A 20,884-nucleotide genomic window follows, 5' to 3' on the forward strand; every position below is an offset into this window, starting at 1 on the left:
CCATTTATATAACACCAACATATTCGGCAACACTCTACATTGTTTGTTGTCACTTGCAGAACAGAACGCTCATTCCCGATCATCGGCCTGTGTAAAAGGACCCAGTGACGAGCCGACAAACGGGCAAACGCTCATGTTGGCTGATTAACCCCTTAATGACCAGCCTATTTTAAACCTTAATGACCAAGCCATTTTTTACGTTTCACCATCGTCGCATTCCAAGAGCTATAACTTTTTTATTTTTGCATCGACATAGCTGTATAAGGTCTTGTTTTTTGCGGGACAAGTTGTATTTTTTAATAGCACCATTTTGAGGCACATATTATATATTGATTAACTTTTATTAACTTTTTTTTGGTGGGGGAATAGAAAAAAACCAGAAATTTCGCCACTCATTTTCGCGTCCTAAATCTACGCCGTTTACCGTGTGGTATAAATAACACAATAACTTTATTCAGCGGGTTGTTACGATTGCAACGATACCAAATTTGAGTTTTCTTCCCAGGAGGCCAGTCTGGTAGATTGGCGGCTAAGTGATGCAGTTTTTCGCAGTGGACATTCTGGGCGAAAAACTGCACCACAGTTTGGTGCGTTTTCGCTCGGAATTCACTGCGCCGCACAGGCGGATGCACTGCGTGCTATTACGCAGTGTATCTGCCCCGATTGAACTCAGCCTTCGTGTTAAACATTGGTTATAGCAAAGTCTATGTGCTCCTTCGGATGTCCAGCGGTTTTACTGCGTTTACGCTCCGTAAACGCTGTAAAAACCGCAACAACATAAATCTGTTAAAGAATTTCTGCTCCCCATTGTAGTCTATGGACCGAACACGCAGAATAAATTGACATGCTGCGAAATTGAAAAACGCCCCGCAGAACACTTCTCGTGCGACTTCTGGTTTTTTTCCGCAGCATTGGCATGATATTTTTTAAATCTCATTCACTTTGCTGCTACTGTAAATGCTGCAGAATTTCCACACAGAATTCCGTAGCATTTACGCTACATGGGAACCCCATCTAAGGCTGAATTTACACTTTGCGGATACACCGAAAATCCGCAGCAATTTACAGTACAATGCACGTGAATAGGGTTTTCAAAGCCCCATCCACACGTTAGCGGAAAAAATCTGCACGGAAAAAAAAGCATGGATATTTAAATACACAGTATGCTCATTATGTTGTGGAAACGCTGATTTAACCGTTAATGTCAATTGCTTCGTCGTCATCAATGTTTTGCATCGCAATCCGCAATTTTTCCACCATGTGTGGATGTAACCATACACTTGACTTTAGCCAAAAGGCCAAGAAACTGTTGAATAAATATGGTGCAGCAAAAAACGTTTTTGTTTGTTTTATCAAGAAGACAATTGTAGAAAATAGAGAAGTCAAATTTGCAAATTGTGAATCGAGCCCAAGAATAGAACCTATTAGTACTAATAGTCTTATTTATCAAGACATTGTAGATTATAATGCAGGTGTCACGTGTAATAAGGTCACCTCATGTACATTACAACACGTGGGTGACACTTGTCTGCCCCGCCGCCACCAACAATCCCCACTCTACCACGTGATCGTCCTCACACGCTCCCTAGCCCTTTGGCGCCTTTATTCAAATTCTACGTGGTGACGTCCAGTGCGCGTCGGAGCCACGTCGCGGCGGGTTCATTACGCATGCGCGCAGAGCGGCAAGATGGCGGACAGTGCGGAACTGAAGGTAAAGCGCAGCTGGAATTGCGGGACCGGGTTCCCGCCCTGTGTCCGATGAGGGGAGTCTTAGGTTCCGGTCTGGGTGGGCCGATGGATCGGTGAGCCAGGAAAGGCGGGGTCCAGAAACAGAAGGAGCTGAGCGGGCTGTGTGGAGGGTAGAGTCGCCGCTGTTATTGTTGCTGCTCTCCGTGGTGGTGGAAGAGAGGGAGGTCTGTGGAGGACAGGGTGGTTGACCCGTCGCTACAGGCTCTGGTTAGTGTGGGATGAATGGACATGGGTGAGGAGTAGCGCTACAGCGATGTGTGTGGCTACAGGAGCGGTCTGCTGAGAGGTGAGCATGATGCCTGACACTTCTCATCCATCTACTGTCTGTCACCATGCTAGTGGGGGATCCTCGCCATCTGCACGCTGTACCTATCTTTCTTCAGGACCCCCTAACATTCCCCTCCCCCACTCCTTTCACACTGAACTGTCTCCCCCCGCCTCCTGTCAGCCCTGTGATGGGGGGTTGGGGGTTACACCTGACATGTCTGCTCCCTGTGTAGCCTCTGCTGTGTATTTTGTGTTCCTTCCGCTTAGACTTTGTTTACATGCGGTGTTAATTCTTGTGGCCTGACAGGTTATGGTCATCCTTGCCTGTTCTGTGTGTAAAGCTGCCCGTAACTTTATTAGATGAACTATCCAGCGGTTGGCGTTCTCGTAACGCACCTTCTGAATGGGCGTCCAGATGAGACTATTTAGTCACGATGGGATTGATGTACCTTTTTTAATTTAGTAAATGTTTCCTCCTTCCAGCTGAGATGAGGGGACTTTTTGATAATGATTGTCTGGGCGTGATTCGGGTTTCTTGTGTTATTCAGATGTGCCTATTATTGTGGGTATGTTTGGATTTGGTCCCTCTAGACTAGGACTGGTGCAATCTTTCAGGGTTTCTAGCCTTCATTCGGTGCAATGGGATTTGTAGACCTGTTGTAGCTTTTTAGGTTTATACATCTTTCTGTACTACTAAATATGATTCTGAATGTGAGTATTCAATTCTGGACTTGGATAAAAGTTTTTACAGTGATTTTCCTGCACTTTGGGAGATATTCAAAAACTTCCAGTACATGTGAGAAATAGGTAAAGTAAAAATGCACATTTGTGATATACTGACCATCTGAGTTCTCCTGGTCACTGTTGGTCCAGCGTGCGTGTGTGTGTGTGTGTGTGTGTGTGTGTATATATATATATATATATATATATATATATATATATATATATATATATATATATATATATATATATATATATATATATATATATAATAATATATATATTTATTTTTTTTCTTGTTGCTATGGACAGCTACTTTTTTTTTTTTTTTTGCCCCAATTTAGATAAACCTCCCCCCAATGTTACCTAGATGTGATGAGCTAAATTAAGCGCCAAAATAATCAGCAAACGTCACGGTCTCCTGTCGTATGTTCTACAGTGTAGATGCTGCTTAGACGTGTGCGATCTGTGCCTTGAACTGGCAGTTTAAAGCCCAGTTTGCCTCCCCTCCTCCTGATCAGTATTGTAATATGCCTCTGTCTGTCCTGACCATAACAAATATGTGTTAAAAAAAATTACCTTTGCTTCGTGAATGTAAAATGCATCTTTACATGATGTGCCTCGTTTGTCAAAGCTGGCCTTTGACAACCAATCAGAGCTTCGCTTTCATTTTTTCCAGGGCATTATTAGACATGAAAGTAGAACTCTGGTTGCTATGGGCAACAAGGCCAGTTTTCCTGTTAGACAGTTTTGATAAATGAGGCCTATTTAATAGTTTATAAATAGAGCAGGTCGTGTAGAAGCGGAGATGCGCTGTAAACTGACCAGAGTCTGATGTAGTACTGTAAGATTTGTGCCACGCTGTTTTGATATATTATAGAAAGATCTTCTATCTTTTGCCAATTATACATAGTCAGTTTTGAACTTTCCCGGCCTCCTGATCTTCTGTTCTGTTTTTTTTATAACTAATTATTTTTATAAATGGTCCTGTCACTTTAATTGCTGTATCGTTTGCCATTGTATGTGCTGCAAATATTGGCAAGCTGCACGATGTATTCTGGAGCTGCTTTACTACAGTTTTTGGTGAACTTCGTCATTATTTTGTGGGTCAATATACTGTTATTGGCAGCTGTTTGTTCAGGATGGATTTATTTTCGGAAAGCAGGACCAAATGTTGGCGTTCTCGAGGAATGATGGTGTTGACCGCTGTATGTAGATGTCAGTGCATGGATTTTCCACAACTTTGCAGAAACAAGATCTTTTCTAAATGATATATTTTCTTTAGAAAAGTTCTGTTTTTGTTTAAAGTTTGACAAAGGCGCTTTACAGATCCTGGCATGATGGTCCTTGCAGTTGTATGAGGCCATATTATACTGTATCTGGTGTTTTTTGGGCCACATTTCTCTCAAAAATGAAAAACTTAAAATTCAGCCTTCTTGTTTGTCACATTTTTTTTTGCAACCGTCACAAGATCTTGTTTCCTGCATTAGGTCCATTGATGTTGTGTTATGGTAACCTACAATGTTACTGCAAATCGCACGTGACCAAATGTCTCCGTGTGGCCCAGGCCTAAAGTGGTTATTTGGGATTCATCTTGTTTCCTACAATTGTGCTTCATCTAAAAAATCTGGGCACTTATCAATGTATATTATGTGCTAAAAACTGTAGGCTCACTGAGTCTCTGCTCCTGCATGCCCACTACTGTATGTAAGCAATGCCCCGTACAGTACATTTGTCACGTGAACCCCATTCCACAAGTTTTGCAAATTCCATTCGCCATATAGTCTGAGCCTAAAGGAAAGACTTCTTTATGTAGTTCTCCTCTGGATTCAATTCTGTATGTGGCTAAGGAAAAAACCTTCCAGAAAACGACGCTGTCATCGAGACCTACCTGCATTTCTCAGATGTGCTCTGCGTCCCTACGTGTGGAACTACACATCCCAGTATAGAGAAGTTCTGCAACAAATGCTGGGACTTATAGTTGTGTAATAATGGAGTCCTGTTCCCATATGGAATGTAATAATTGATATTTCATAGTAATGTTTGACTTGATCAGTCTTTCTGGAGTTTGATATGTTTCTAGACTGGACAGAATTTGTCATGTTGTATAGAGAAACCTGGTCACCGCTCTGCTGCCTTCCAATCCTGTTCATGTGGACCGTATAATCGTGGCTGGCAGTCCTGCCTTCTTTTCTGGGGGGTTGTTAGGTGTTCGTACTGGTACAGACCATTATAGTGTCATATGATGTGGTCTGTATTGAGGATTTCCTGCCTGTTCATAGATGTTGGTTTATAATTACTGGTCACCAGTGTTTGACTAGTTTTATTTCCGAGAGTCCAGGCCCTTGATGCGGGTTGTAAAGATACGACTATATGCAGTCCTTTTGTAGTGTGACTTCTTCAATCGCAACTGTTGCATGACCCTTGCAATCATGTGATTTTTTATTTTTTACCCTCTTTCTTATTGATACTTGCTGCTCAATAATCCCGTGATGGTTGAAAAGTACATGTATTCCTATGCAACGGTTGTGCTACATTTGGTATTGCAGCTGTTGAGCCATAAAATGTGTAGCCCCTGCCTGATATGACAGTCCTGTCTACAGATTATGAACGATTTCATCTGCCAGCGTATGAGCCCATTTTATTTCTGGTCTGAATAGCCACCATGGGTTCATTCGACGGATTGGCTGGATAACCTGATTTTTCCTGAGGTAGCGATGGTGGTGGGTGTTTTAGGGGAATATCTTACTGGAAAATGTATCCCCATTAGACCTTGTTCACTCGAGCGTGTCTGATTTGCACCTACAAAAAAACCAAAACTATTGTCATCCATATGAATGCTTGTGTTGCATCTGTATGTCATCCTTTTTTTTTTTTTCTACAAGCATTTCCTGGTTTCACCCCCCCCCCCCCCATTTCTTTAACAACTTATCCATGGAAAGCGGACATCACAAGGACGTCGTCTATGTGCTGTCCGTTTTTACTTTTTTTTTTATATATATATATATATATATAATATTTTTTTTTTTTACTACACACCTAGACTAATGGGTGAGTCTAGGCTGCAAAAACGGGTCAGAATAGGACATGCGGTGAGTTTCATGCAACGGACACATCCTTCACATAGAAAAAAAAAATGGATCTGTGAATAGCCTTATTGGATTTCATGGGTCAATGTGCTGCCTGTTGTTAAAATGGACAGCACACTGACAAATACATTTCTGTGAATAAGTCATACATAACGTTTTAACTTACTGCTCTTCTATCTATTAAATAGAACCCACAGTTTCATTGTCAAACAGTAGATGATACGATTTTCCCTAAGCTAAAAGATTCCCTAGGGAGAGGTAACCAAAATTCATTCAATATTCTACCTGCAATATAAAGTAGGGGGAGGGTGTACAGTTTGTTTTTTGCGATAATCGTGCGGGGAAAAATTTGAACACTATTTGATTTTTCGCTATTGTGGCCACATGACCTAGCATGTACATATACAAAATCGTGCGATTCCCATTGGCGTACGTTACATGTGATAACGCAATGATTTTTCCTGGACTCGTGTGAGAATCGCGCACACTTCTAAATGCAGTCGAGCTCTGGCCTTACACAGGTCTGTATGGTGACCGATTCTCTTTAATCCCTTACAGACCGACAATACGCCAATAAGGGGCCCTTTTCTGATTTTAATATGCCTCTTTACAGCACCAAAATTAAAGCGGCTCTTGGAACGCAGTAATGCAAAAGAAAATAGTTTTTGAAAAAAAAACTCCTCCCGCAAAAAACAAGCCCTCGTACAGCTATGTAGACGGAAAAATAAAATAGTTATGGCTCTTTCAATGCAATGATGAGAACTGAAAAAAAAATAGCTCGGTCATTAAAGGGGTTATTTTTTCTATTTTTAACTCCTCCGCCACATGTCTTAAAACTGAATAGAACATTTGTTTGAGCTCTGTGTTGATATCAATGATCCTTATAGAAAAACATTCCCTGCTATACCCCGTAATGCGGTTACCCATCCAATCACCAGGGTTTGCTTGTTGCGATCATAGGGAAAAATGACTGGATGGGGATAATTCTTATGCATGTCAGACTGCGTGACCATTTACCTTATTATCACCACTATCTGTCACTCATTATAGTAGAACAAAAACCCTAAGGCTCCATTCATACACTCATGGGCATCCTCAGACGTGAAAAACTGCAGTTTTTCACGTCCGAGATGCACCCGTGCAGGACGCGTTATCACAGATCCTCCATAGACTAGTCCATGGACGAATGCAGCAAAACAGGACATGTCCTGTTTTTCCACGGACCCTTCACACGCTCTGTTGAAACATCGGTTGTGTGAACGGCCCCATTGACATACATGTCTGTTTGGCAGCCATTGTTTTAACGGCTGTCACACGGACGAGTTACACGTGTAACTCGTCTGAATGAGAACTCCACCACACTTCTGGCCATACTGTATGCAGCTGTGTAGTATACTGCAACGTGCTTCTGTCATTGACCTTACATTGCAATTAAATGAAAATCCTATGCCAGGATAACATTCTTGCCATACGTGTGACCCATATATATTTCTATACCACTGGTAAGAGTTGATTGTCCATACAAAGAAATAGTTGTGATACCGATGAATTGTAATGGTTATATTCGGCCTTGTTCTTACTGTACTATATTACTAATATGACTACAATAGTTTATAGTACCTAGGATAGTTATAAGGCTGAGTTCACACGTGGTGGATACACTGCATAATAGCATGCAGCGCATTTGCCCTGTCTGCCGCAGGGAATTCTGAGCAAAAATGTGCACCAAACTGTGGTGCAGTTTTCCGGCCGGAATGTCCGCTGTGAAAAACTGCATCACTAAGGCGGCCGGGACTCCTGGGATGACATCTCATCCCAGGAGACCGCTTGCAGCCTGTGATTGGCTGCAGCGGCGGTTACATGGGATGAAGCGTCATCCCAGGAATAAGGTGGTAAGTTTCTATTTGTTTTTCGGAGTTCCTTTTTTTTGCGTCGGGATCGCTGCGAATCCACAGCAAAAAGCAGAACTGCTATTTGATGCAGGATTTCCATCCCCATTGAATTCAACAGGGAAATCCTGTAACAAATAAGCAGCGTTTACGTATAGAGAATTGACGTGCTACGGATTGAATTTCCGCACCACAGGTCAATTTCTGAGTGGTATTTCCGCGGCGTGTGGATGGGATTTGTTCAGTCTCATCTGCTTTGCTGCTATTGTATTTGCTGTGGATCCACAGTGTTTAAGCAATGTGTGAACTGGCCCTAAGGGTATGTTCACACGGACTATTTTCAGACGTTTTTCGGGCCGTGAAAGTCCCGAAAAAACGGGAAAATCGGTAGCAGAACGCCTACAATCATCTGCCCATTGACTTCAATGGGAAATACAGCATTCTGTTCTGACGGGGCATTATTTTACGTCTCATCTTCAAATAACGGTGTGCAAAAAGATGCCCCGTAAAAAGAAGTGCATGTCCCTTCTTGAGCCGTTTTTCACTGTCAATAAAAAAAACTGCTCCAAAAACGCTAGATGCTTAAAAAACTGCTGGAAATCAGAGGCTGTTTTCCTTTGAAAACGGCTCCTGATTTTCAGGCTTTTTTTTTTTTTTTAAGCCATTTTTTGCTCTGTTTTTCTAGTCCATGAAAAATGGCTCAAGAAGTGACATGCACTTTTTCACTGTAGTTTTTTTAAGCGGCCATTTTTCGAAACGGCCACGTAAAAAAAAAAACGGCCTGTCAGAGCACAACGCCATCTTTTCCATTGAAATCAATGGGCAGATGTTTGGAGGCGTTCTGCTTCCGATTATCCAGCCGTTTACAGGCCAAAAATAAGCCGTGTGAACATACCCGTACAGTGAAACCATCAGTCTTGGGCCTCGCGTGAACGGAGACGGGGCCCCTGTTTTCCTGTATTGCAGAGCCGTAGCTGCTCTGTGTGCTGTTTATATGGTGCCTCCATACACAAACCTATTCTGGAGATTATCTTAATGGTAGATACAATGTTCTTACAAAATTGTATTCTGTACTACGTGGGTTTTCCCGGCAAAGCTTAGTCATTGTATTATACAAGGTTCTGTAACTCTTTAATCTGCTTTCTGTTTCAATTCCTCCTTTTTATTTTTTTTCAATACTTGTTTGCTGTACAGTTTTCAGCCTCTGGATGTAAACAAGAAGGTTCCCATTCACTAATACGTCTCGCAGCGGAAACTTTGCTACAATTTTATCAAGTATATAAAGTACTCTGTGAGCGATATACATCAGGAGCACAAATCTCTCTCCAGTTTGCTGCATCAGTCTAGGTAAGGGTCTATTCACACTGCAAACGTGAGAGCTCCCGATTCATATGCCGAACGTATCCATAGGGCCCCATTCACCCGTCCTTTCGGCATTCGTTGGGCTGGATTTACACACTGTTTGCTATGTTTTTGTTTTTTTTTATGGTGTTTTTAATGTTTTTTTTGTTTTTTTGTGTGTGCAGCCAGATGTTATATTAAAGTCTATAGTAAAATATAAAAAGCAATACACTACTGCGTTTTTGGTCAGTGGCTTTTTTCCCCAAACACAGCATGCTTTTAAGTGTGACGGTTTTCAGGCGTTTCCCCATAGACTTCTCTATAGGACTTCAAGAATGACAGGAAAAAAAAAAGCATGTACGAAATTAAACGAGAAACACCATAGAAAAAATGTAGGTTACAGTTTAATAAAGCTGGTGTTTTAGAAGCCGTTTTTTTAAACTACCAGGAAAAAAAATAAAAATCTGTGTAAACGCTGCGAAATTTCCGCAACGAAATTCAGCAGCATTTACAGTAGCAGCAAAGCGAATGAGATTTAGAAAATCTCATGCCCAAGCTGCGGAAACAAATGCACAAAAGTTGTGTGGAAAGTGTTCCGCGATGCGTTTTTAAATTCTGCAGCATGTCCATTTATGCTGCGTGTTCTGTGCGGAGATGCTGCTTGTTGTTTGACTTCAATGGGCAGCAGGAATTCTGCAACACACTTATGTTGTGTGTTTACACAACAGAAACTCAGTAAAAACACGCTGGTAATCCGCAGGTGCACATATACTTTGCTCTAACCAGGGTTTAGCACTAAATCTGCAGGTAAAACCGCTGTAGCAAAATGAATATAAACATGAGTAGAAAATAAAAACCCCAAACTATTTTTTTGTGTGGGCTTCTGTCCCAGATTTACCAGCGTTTTTCTTGAGATTCAGAAAACCTGCAGCATATCCTGTGTGTGGGAGCCTGTTTTTCCAACGTTCTAGAATAGCATAGTCTACTACACTCTTCCGTACAGATGCATCCAGTTTTGTTTTTTAGTTTAGATTGGAACCCTTGGGGCGTCGTATGCCTAATAGTGGCTCTGGTCAGAGGTTCACGTTGGCAAATCCTCCTGACGTATGGCTCTAACCTACCTAAAATGTTATAATTGTAGCAAACTCTAAGCTGTGAAAAGACTTAGAGGTTGTCCACTACTGAACAAATGATGACCTATCCACCGGATAGGTCATCAGTACATCATCGGTGCGGGTCCGACACCCAGACCCCGCACCGTTAAGCCGCTCCGGCTATCTCCGAGCACTGGATGTTCTGGCTCATTATGCGATGTACGGAGCCGGAAGCAGTTGGCTACGTACATTATACCAGACTTTGGAGTTTGATACCGATACTTAGTTTAGTATTGCGACACTCTATACCAAAACGATACTTTTGCCAACAATACAAAAAAAAAAAAAAAAAAGTTCTTCCATTTTCTGATGTGAGGCACGTGGTAATATGAATTTTGAATCTCCATGTGCCTCACATTAATAGTAATTAACGCCATTATGTTCCTCAGTTATAATGGACAACACTGGAGGAGCCTTAAGAATAATTTTAAAGAACTAGGCTACAAGCTGAAGGGAAGGACCTCCAAAGTAGTATTCTCAGGAATACTGCCTGTGCCATGCGCATCACAGGAAAGACAGCGGGAGCTCAGGGAGTTAAATGCATGGCTGAAGTCTTGGTGTAGAGGAGAAGGCTTTGGGTTCCTAGAGCACTGGGCTGACTTTTCATTGGGGTACAAACTGTATTCTGCAGATGATTTGCACCTAAATGGAAGGGGGTCCGCTGTGCTGGGGGAGAGAATTCTAGCTGGGGTGGCGGAGTATTTAAACTAGGGCTGAGGAGGGAGGTCAATGTAGAAAAAAAAGGGGTAGCCAGGTTAGAGAGGGGTCAGACTATATTGGTGGGGGGAGAAACAGAATGTGGGGAGAGGACTAGACAACAATATAAGGAGATCCTTTCGTTACAAAACATCAGTGTAAATAAAAAGGCCCGATTAATGTCAAATCACATTTCTGATAATAAAAGTGAAAAACTGACAGGCAAGTTAAAGTGTATGTTCACAAATGCCAGAAGTCTAGCAAGCAAAATGGGGGAGCTGGAGGCCTTGATACTGGAAGAAAATATAGATATAGTTGGTGTTGCTGAAACATGGCTGGACTCTTCACATGACTGGGCTGTAAATCTACAGGGTTTTACACTTTTTCGGAAAGACAGGACAAATAGGAAAGGTGGTGGTGTATGTCTGTATGTGAGAAGTGATATGAAGGCGAGTGTGAAAGAGACAATAGTGGGTGAATACTGTGAGGAGGTTGAAACCTTGTGGGTGGAACTAGAAAGGGAGGTAAACACTGAAAAAATTACTTTTGGTGTAATCTATAGACCCCCCAATATAACTGAGGAGATGGAAGTTCAGCTATATAAACAGATGGAGCGGGCTCCACAGGGGGGAACTGTAGTGATAATGGGAGATTTTAATTTCCGGGATATTAATTGGTGTCATGGTTCGGCTTCAACTGCAAAGGGGAGACATTTCCTCAACCTGTTGCAGGAAAATTTTATGGGCCAGTTTGTGGAAGACCCGACTAGAGGTGAAGCTCTGTTGGATCTGGTCATTTCTAATAATGCAGATCTTGTTGGGAATGTCAATGTTCGTGAAAACCTCGGTAACAGTGATCATAATATAGTTACATTTTACCTATACTGTAAAAAACAAACGCAGGCTGGGAGGGCAAAAACATTTAATTTTAAGAATGCCAATTTCCCCAGGATGAGGGCTGCAATTCAGGGTATAGACTGGGAAGAACTAATGTCAAATAATGGAACAAATGATAAATGGGAGATTTTCAAATCTACTTTGAGTTATTATAGTGCAAAATTTATTCCTACAGGTAACAAGTATAAATGACTAAAATTAAACCCCACATGGCTTACACCTTCTGTGAAAGGGGCAATACATGACAAAAAAAGGGCATTTAAAAAATACAAATCCGAGGGTACAGCTGTAGCCTTTGTAAAATATAAAGAGCTTAATAAAATCTGTAAAAATGTAATAAAATTAGCAAAAATACAAAATGAAAGGCAGGTGGCCAAGGATAGTAAAACAAATCCCAAAAAATTCAAGTATATAAATGCAAAAAAGCCCAGGTCTGAACATGTAGGACCCCTAGATAGTGGTAATGGGGAGTTGGTCACAGGGGATCAAGAGAAGGCAGAGTTACTAAATGGGTTCTTTAGCTCTGTATATACAACAGAAGAAAGAGCAGCTGATGTAGCCGCTGCCGGTGCTGTTAATATATCAGTTGATATACTGAATTTGATGAATGTAGATATGGTCCAAGCTAAATTAAATAAAATAAATGTGCACAAGGCCCCGGGACCAGATGGGTTACACCCTAGAGTTCTTAAAGAGCTTAGTTCAGTTATTTCTGTCCCCCTTTTCATAATATTCAGAGAATCTCTAGTGACTGGTATAGTGCCAAGGGACTGGCGCAGCGCAAATGTGGTGCCTATTTTCAAAAAGGGCTCTAGGTCTTCCCCGGGTAATTATAGACCAGTAAGCTTAACATCCATCTTGGGGAAAATGTTTGAGGGACTATATACAGGATTATGTGACAATAAATAGCATTATAAGTGACAGCCAGCACGGTTTTACTAAGGACAGAAGTTGTCAAACTAACCTAATCTGTTTTTATGAAGAGGTGAGCAGAAGTCTAGACAGAGGGGCCGCTGTGGATTTAGTGTTTTTGGACTTTGCAAAGGCATTTGATACTGTCCCCCATAGACGCCTAATGGGTAAATTAAGGACTATAGGTTTAGAAAATATAGTTTGTAATTGGATTGAGAATTGGCTCAAGGACCGTATCCAGAGGGTTGTGGTCAATGATTCCTTCTCTGAATGGTCCCCGGTTATAAGTGGTGTACCCCAGGGTTCAGTGCTGGGACCACTATTATTCAACTTATTTATTAATGATATAGAGGATGGGATTAATAGCACTATTTCTATTTTTGCAGATGACCCCAAGCTATGTAATATAGTTCAGTCTATGGAAGATGTTCATGAATTGCAGGCAGATTTAAACAAACTAAGTGTTTGGGCGTCCACTTGTCAGATGAAGTTTAATGTAGATAAATGTAAAGTTATGCATCTGGGTACCAACAACCTGCATGCATCATATGTCCTAGGTGGAGCTACACTGGCGGATTCACTTGTTGAGAAGGATCTGGGTGTACTTGTAAATCATAAACTCAATAACAGCATGCAGTGTCAATCAGCTGCTTCAAAGGCCAGCAGGATATTGTCGTGTATTAAGAGGCATGGACTCGCGGGACAGGGATGTAATAATGCCACTTTACAAAGCATTAGTGAGGCCTCATCTAGAATATGCAGTTCAGTTCTGGGCTCTAGTTCATAGAAAGGATGCCCTGGAGTTGGAAAAAATACAAAGAAGAGCAACGAAGCTAATTAGGGGCATGGAGAATTTAAGCTATGAGGAAAGATTGAAAGTATTAAACCTATTTAGCCTTGAAAAAAGACGACTAAGGGGGGACATGATTAACTTATATAAATATATTAATGGCACATACAAAAAATATGGTGAAATCCTGTTCCATGTAAAACCCCCTCAAAAAACAAGGGGGCACTCCCTCCGTCTGGAGAAAAAAAGGTTCAAGCTTCAGGGGCGACAAGGCTTCTTTACAGTGAGAACTGTGAATCTATGGAATAGCCTACCGCAGGAGCTGGTCACAGCAGGGACAGTAGATGGCTTTAAAAAAGGGTTAGATAATTTCCTAGAACAAAAAAATATTAGCTCCTATGTGTAGAAATTTTTCCTTTTTCCCTTCCCTTGGTTGAACTTGATGGACATGTGTCTTTTTTCAGCCGTACTAACTATGTAACTATGTAACTATGGGTTAGGCCTTATTTACACGAACGTGTTTTACGTCCGTGAAAATCCCGCGCGTCGCACGGACCTATGTAAGGCAATGTGGACAATCAGGCATTCACCTAGTGTCCGCTGCGTGAAACTCACGACATGTCCTATACTTGAGCGTTTTTTGCGCATCACGCACCGATTGAAGTCAATGGGGACGTGAAAATCACGCGCGCACACTTCCGTGTCCTGTGCGTGATTCGCGCAACAGTAGATCAGGAAATGAAGGGAAAAATAAAACCACCGCCATTTCTTTTTCTAAACCTCAAAACCGCGTGTCATAAGGATGGCATATTCGGAAAAATCACGCAACAACGCACCAAACACTTATGACACACAGAACTACAATGCGCACAAAATGCTGCGTTTTTTGCGCGCTCAAAACGCACACGTTCGTGTGAATTTTGCAGTGATAGGAGTTTTTACAGCATACACATCACAAATGACGCTATAAATGTATTACGGTCGCTACGATACCCAATATGTGTCACTTATGTATTAGGATTTTTATTTTTTTATAATATTTAACATTACGTTTTTATTTTTATTTTTTTTAAACTTTAATGCATATCTATATACTAGTGCATTAGCCTGTGTACTGATAGCACACAGGCAGTTGTTAGGACATACCTAAGTTTGCCCTAACAGGAAATATGGTCAGACAGCCCTGGGGTCCTTCAATAGACCATGGGCTGTCTGCCCATATATGGTATGTCTCTCGATCTTGTCACAGGGATTCCCTGTGATGCAATCCAAAGTGGATCCCCCCCCCCCCCCCTCATTCTCATTTACCCCTTGAATGCTGCGGTCAGCTTTGATCGCAGCATTCAGGGGAATAACGAGGCAGATGAAAGATTTCTCTGATCTCCGCTGCGGCAGTGTAATACAACTTTTGTGTGTGTGAAAATCACGCGCGTCGCACGGACCTATGTTGGTGAATGGGGCCGTTCAGACGGTCCGTGATTTTCAGGCACGACCTGTCCTATACTTGGGCGTTTTTCGCTCATCACGCACCCATTAAAGTCAATGGGTGCGTGAAAATCCCGCACGGAAGCACTTCCGCGTGTGATTCGCGCTACAGTAGTAAATGAATGAAACCAGCACCTCCTGCTTTTGTTTGTAATAATCACGCTGCCATATGTTCGAAAATCACGCAGGCACGCACCACATACTGATGCCACACGGAACTTTTGCGCGCGCAAAACTGACACGTTCGTGTGAATAAGGCCTTAAAGGGTCTCGACTCAGGTATAGAAATCTGCATAAAGGGGTATAACACTCCATTCTTGTGGGGATGGTCCCATGTTGTGGGGATTGCCCTGTCAGTGTTAGGGCCCATTCACACAAATGTGGATATCGTCCGTGTGTGGGGCTGTTCACACATAAATGCGTGAGCTTGTCCGTTGCACATGCTTCGTTCACATCTGCGTCCGGACTCCATTCCATCGGAGCTTTCAGTCAGAACAGAGCCCTGACTGACACAAACGGAAATCACAGGTTTCCGTTTCAATAAACGTTGATTTAATTGGTGACTGATTCGGTGCCAATGGTTTCCGTTTATCTCAGTTGTGCAAGGAATCAATAGCGTAGTCTATTATGCTTTCCGTTTGTGTCAGTCAGGGCTCCATTCTGACGAAAAGCTCAGACGGAACGTCGGAATTTAGCCCTGACGCAGATGTGAACGCAGCCTATCATGTATTCATTGAGAATAAACCGGATCTTTGCTAAACAGGTTTCAGCATAAATCTATTTGAGTTAATCCTAGCAGTACTGTAGCTTTTATGGTGTGTCCTAATGGGATTGGATGGGTGTGGTAGTAGTGGGGGCAGGGATTGATCTAATTGAGGGAGTATTCTGTTCTATGGAGGTTTGAAAGTGACAGTGACTAAGTAACCATGTCACACAGGCAAACCAACCAAACTTGCTCATCATTGCATCTTCCATTTGCCTTTGCTCAATTTTTGCTATAAACACTTTAAAGCTGGGACTTTTCAAGCTTGGCTATATAGGATAAAACAGTAAAGTACTCCGAAATTACAGATGAAAATTAGTCGTGTGTGTGTATGGGGCCTGAGGCCTCATTTACACGAGCGTGTGCGTTTTGCGCGCGCAAAAAACGCAGCGTTTTGCGTGCGCGAAAGGCACTTGACAGCTCCATGTTTCATCCGTGTATGATGCGCGGCTGCGTGATTTTCGCGCAGCCGCCATCATAGAGATGAGGCTAGTCTACGTCAGTCACTGTCCATGGTGCTGAAAGAGTTAACTGATCGGCAGTAACTCTTTCAGCACCCTCGACAGTGCATTCCGATCACCATATCGAGTAACCTGTTTAAAAAAAAAAGAGGTTAGTACTTACCGAGAACTTCCCGGCCGTTGCCTTGGTGACGCGCCTCTCGACATCTGGCCCCACCTCCCTGGATGACGCGACAGTCAATGTGACCGCTGCAGCCTGTGCTTGGCTTGTGATTGGCTGCAGCTGTCACTTGGACTGAATTGTCATCCTGGGAGGTCAGACTGGAGGAAGAAGCCGGGAGTTATCGGTAAGTCAGAACTTCTTTTTTTTTTTTTTTTTACACGTTCACGTATATTGGGATCGGAAGTCACTGTCCAGGGTGCTGAACCAGTTTAACTCTTTCAGCACCCTGCACAGTGACTGTCTCCTGCCGGGTTCGGTCAAAACGAGTTCGGCCGAACCCGGTAAAGTTCGGTTCGCCCATGTCTAAGACACTCCGTTCGGATGTTTGTAAACAGAAAAGTGCTTCCGTGCGACCTTCGTGGTTTTCACGCACCCATTGACTTCAATGGGTGCGTGATGCGCGAAAAACGCACGATTATAGAACATGTCGTGAGTTTTACGCAACGCACTCGCGCTGCGCAAAATTCACGCATCGTCTGCACTGCCCCATAGAGTAATATAGGTGCGTACGACACGCGTGAAAAGCACGCGCGTCGCACGCGCGTATATTACGCTCGTGTAAATGAGGCCTAAGAGTGTGTAATAGATGTTTATGGTATATGTATTGACCAGGGCTAGACAAATTCAGGGAAACGGGTCGCCTAGAAATTTTTATGCTGTTGCCTAAAGACCCCTTTAAATTTTAAAGGGGGTAATTTCTCAAGCTTTCTACGTAGAAAAGTTGCAAAAAGGCCCAAACTGCTGACTTTTGAACCTTTTTGCTCCACTCTCGCCACTTTTGTGGAAAGGTGCATGGCTACCACGACACAACAAATTTTGTTTATGCCAGAAAACTGGAGTAAATTTCATAGTGAAACTCTACACCAGTTCCTAGCGAGTGGTGGCCCGCGCTAGGCCCCTACCTTGCCACCCCCAATGGACCGTGAAATAAAAAATAAAATTGCCCCAATATATTTTTTTCAAACCATTGAGGGACGTTTGGGAATACAACATGCCATATCTGGGACACCCTCCCCATACACATTAGATGGTCTGTGGGTTCTGCCAACATATGTCTAATTGTGCATGGGCACCTTAAAGGGAACCTGTCCGCTAATCTTTGCCTACCAAAATGTTTGCAGCGTTTGGTAGGTCTGGTCAGGGTATGTGCACACGATAACGTCAATTACGGCTGAATTGACGGAGCTGTTTTCAGGAGAAAACGGCTCCTGCATTTCAGACGTAATTGCTCGTACTCGCGTTTTGCGAGGCGTCAATTACGGACATAATTTGGAGCTGTTCATTGGATTCAATGAAAAACTGCTCCAATTTACGTCCCAAGAAGTGTCCTGCACTTCTTTGACGAGGCTGTTATTTTACGTGCCGTCTTTTGACAGCGACACGTAAAATTACAAGTCGTCGGCACAGTACGTCGGCAAACCCATTGAAATGAATGTGCAGATGTTTGCCGACGTATTCAAGGCTTGTTTTCAGACGTATTTCGAGGCGTACAACGTCTCCAATACGTCTGAAAATAGGTCGTGTGAACCCAGCCTAATACTGTGCCCACATATCTTTTTGATTGCCTTGTATTACCTTGTTAGTCCAGATAAACTATTTTTATTGCCATATGCAAATGACTCTGCAAGTGCCACTCTGGCAGTTAGCTTCCCCCAAGTGCACCGGTTATCGCCATTTTAGCCTGCTCAATTCCGCCCCCTTGCTCGGATCGGCTTGTTACAGCAAGAGGGCAGATTGTGTGTGTGTGTCTGGCTATTGGAGATCTTTGCAATTCATTAAAGGGTAACTAAATGTTTGACAAACTTGACATGTCAGAGGTTTTGATTGATGGGGCTCCGAGCACAGAGACCCCCACCAATCGCTAAAACGAAGTGGCAGAAGTGCTCGGGTGAGCGCTCGGCGGCTTCGTGTGTGTTCGGCTTTTTATGGAAACCAATGTACAGGCTCAATAGAAAGTCATGAGCCAGTGCTCCGATACATCGGCTTTCCGGAAAAAGCCGAACAGAAACTAAGCGAATCAGCGCTCACACGTGCACTTCTGCCGCTTTGTTTTAGTGATTGGTGGGGGTCTCCGTGCCCGGGTCCCCACCAATCAAAACTTCTGACATGTCAAACGTTTAGTTACCCTTTAACCGGTTAAGGACTAGGCTGTTTTACAGCTAAATGACCAGAGCAAATTTCACAATTTTGCTATGCGCTTCTTTAGATGACTATAACTCTGCAGGTGAATAAAGTTCATCTTTGAATTTTACACTTTTTAAAGGACAGATAGGGCTTTGTTTTAGTGGCATTTGTCAGTATATATCATTTTTTTTTTTTTTCTCAAGTGGGCAAAATTGGAAAAAAATGCAAGAATTTAACAATTGCGTCAGTTTATACCAGCATTTTTCACACACGGTATGAACCACGGCCAAAATTAATCTCCTTTCACATTCTTCCACTTCTCCCGTGCATGGGGATACCAAATATGTGAGCCTTATTCACTGTGCGGGCATGTGCCAGGGCTTGGCATAAAAGGAGGCTTTTTGGTCCAGGAATTCTGCATTTGATTTTATAGCAGTGTACTGTTTTCTGGGGGGCCTAATGCTGCTGAAAGATTAGAATCACCCCATAAATGACTTCATTCACACAAGTAGACCCCACAAGGTTTCCTTCAAGGGGTTTATCATATTTTTAGACAGTCCAGTTTTCTTCTGAAAGTTTCTTGAATAAGATGGAACAAAATAAAATTAGCAATTTTTTAGCAAATGCGTCAGTTTATACCAGCATTTTTCACACACGGTATAGACCACGGTCAAAATTAATCTCCGTTCACATTCTGCCACTTCTCCCGTGCACGGGGATACCAAATATGTGGCCTTATTTATCACATAGAGATGTAGGAGGGCGGACGATAGAAGATTATTTCACATATCGCTTTTTTTCAAAGCTGGTTTTACAAAACTCAACAGAGTTTCTATAACACTTCCAAAATATCTGCTCGTCCACACTTACATTCTGCTCAGGGGTGTAGAGTTGCAGAAATAAATTATTCAGGGAATTTATTAGCGGTCTTATTTTGAACAACCGATCACGGTTTGCATCGGTACTTGGGGGGGCCTGTGCGTTGTCATTGAAGTGGAGGAACCTCATTATTGTCTCATAACGAGACCTGGGCATTACTGCAGAATATACTGGGGTGGCTTGGGCGGGTCTTGTTGACCAGTAAGACCTAATGGAGGGCTTTTTGACAATACCCATATTGTGGGTGAGCCCCAAATTTTTTTTTAATTCCTGCAAATTGGTGGGCGTCCAATCTCTGGCATGGGTGGATGAAGGTTTCTGCCTTATATATTGCGTGGCATATAAATTTGTTTCGTGGACAATCTGATTTAGGATGTCGTCCGTTATAAATAAATGGAAGTAATCCATTTGGACAAAATTTGTATTGTCCACGGTTATGCCAGGAGTGGTCGTAAATCCGTGGATTCTAGGCCCAAAAGATGGGGCAGGTGCCCATACAAGAGCCTGGACTGGAGGGACCAGGCTGTCCCGTGCTACAGCGCTACTTGGCCCTGCGCTTTCATGTTCTGCAGTTTCGACTGCATCAGGGACAACGTCCCCTGAAGATGAACCTGAAGTGACGCTGTCATCGTCACTACCTAAAACAGGTTCCATCTCGGACGCCATCTCTGATGCGGTCTCCGACTCAGACCACAGCATGGCGTATGCCTCCTCGGCGCTAAACAACTTCCTCGCCATAACGTAACTAACACTAACACTAACTAAACAAATTTTATTTTTTTATTTTTTTTATAAAACACACAAACTAAGGCCCCATGCACACGACCGTGCCCGCAATTGCTGTCCGCGATCGCGGGCACGGCCGGCCGCTGACTGACAGCCGCATTTTCGGGCCATGCTCCCATACAAAGTATGGGAGCACGGCCCGCAAAATGCGAAAGAACGGACATGTTCCATAATTCCCGGAACATTTCCACGGCACTGACACCCTTCCGTAGTGCTACTGAAAGGTGTCAGCGTTCAATGAAAGTGAATGGCTCAGTTTTTGCGGACCGCAGTTGCGGTCCGCAAAAACTGAGGTTTTTTGCTGTCGTGTGCATGGGGCCTAACTGCTATATATATCTACACTACCGCTAACAAAAAAATAAACCGCTATTGCTATATATATTATATATATGTGGATATATATATAATTATATACTCCCTACCTGCCTATTCTAATAGAATAAAAGAAAGAAAGGTAGATAGATAGAAAAAAAGATAGATGGATAGATAGATTGTAAAGATAGATAGAAATCTATCTATACAGAGAATGTTTTAGAGTGTAACTGTATTTTTTTTCACTGTAATCTTCTGGCAGCAATTCTCCCGAGTCTCTTTTTCTCCTCAAACTGAAACAATATTTGAGGAGAAGAAAAGAGGCAGGAGATTTACTGCCAGAAAACT

The 20,884-nt window shown here is 42.6% G+C and overlaps 1 protein-coding gene across 3 annotated transcripts in view; it reads left to right on the forward strand.

The window, feature by feature from the left end:
- The first annotated feature begins 1,661 nt into the window (after positions 1 to 1,661).
- PIAS1 (protein inhibitor of activated STAT 1) overlaps positions 1,662 to 20,884 on the forward strand; it is a 78,382-nt gene continuing 59,159 nt past the window's right edge. Inside the window, exon 1 of one of the 3 annotated variants that reach the window (XM_075858338.1) lies at positions 1,662 to 1,711. In XM_075858338.1, the coding sequence (XP_075714453.1) occupies positions 1,688 to 1,711 (24 nt within the window). In that variant the 5' untranslated portion in view covers positions 1,662 to 1,687. Of the gene's footprint in view, positions 1,712 to 1,950; positions 2,036 to 8,991; positions 9,062 to 20,884 lie in introns of those variants that run through there. The other 2 variants (XM_075858339.1, XM_075858340.1) reach the window with 2 other exon arrangements.

The sequence above is a fragment of the Rhinoderma darwinii genome, chromosome 3, assembly GCF_050947455.1.
Source record: "Rhinoderma darwinii isolate aRhiDar2 chromosome 3, aRhiDar2.hap1, whole genome shotgun sequence".
Lineage (NCBI taxonomy): Eukaryota > Metazoa > Chordata > Amphibia > Anura > Rhinodermatidae > Rhinoderma > Rhinoderma darwinii.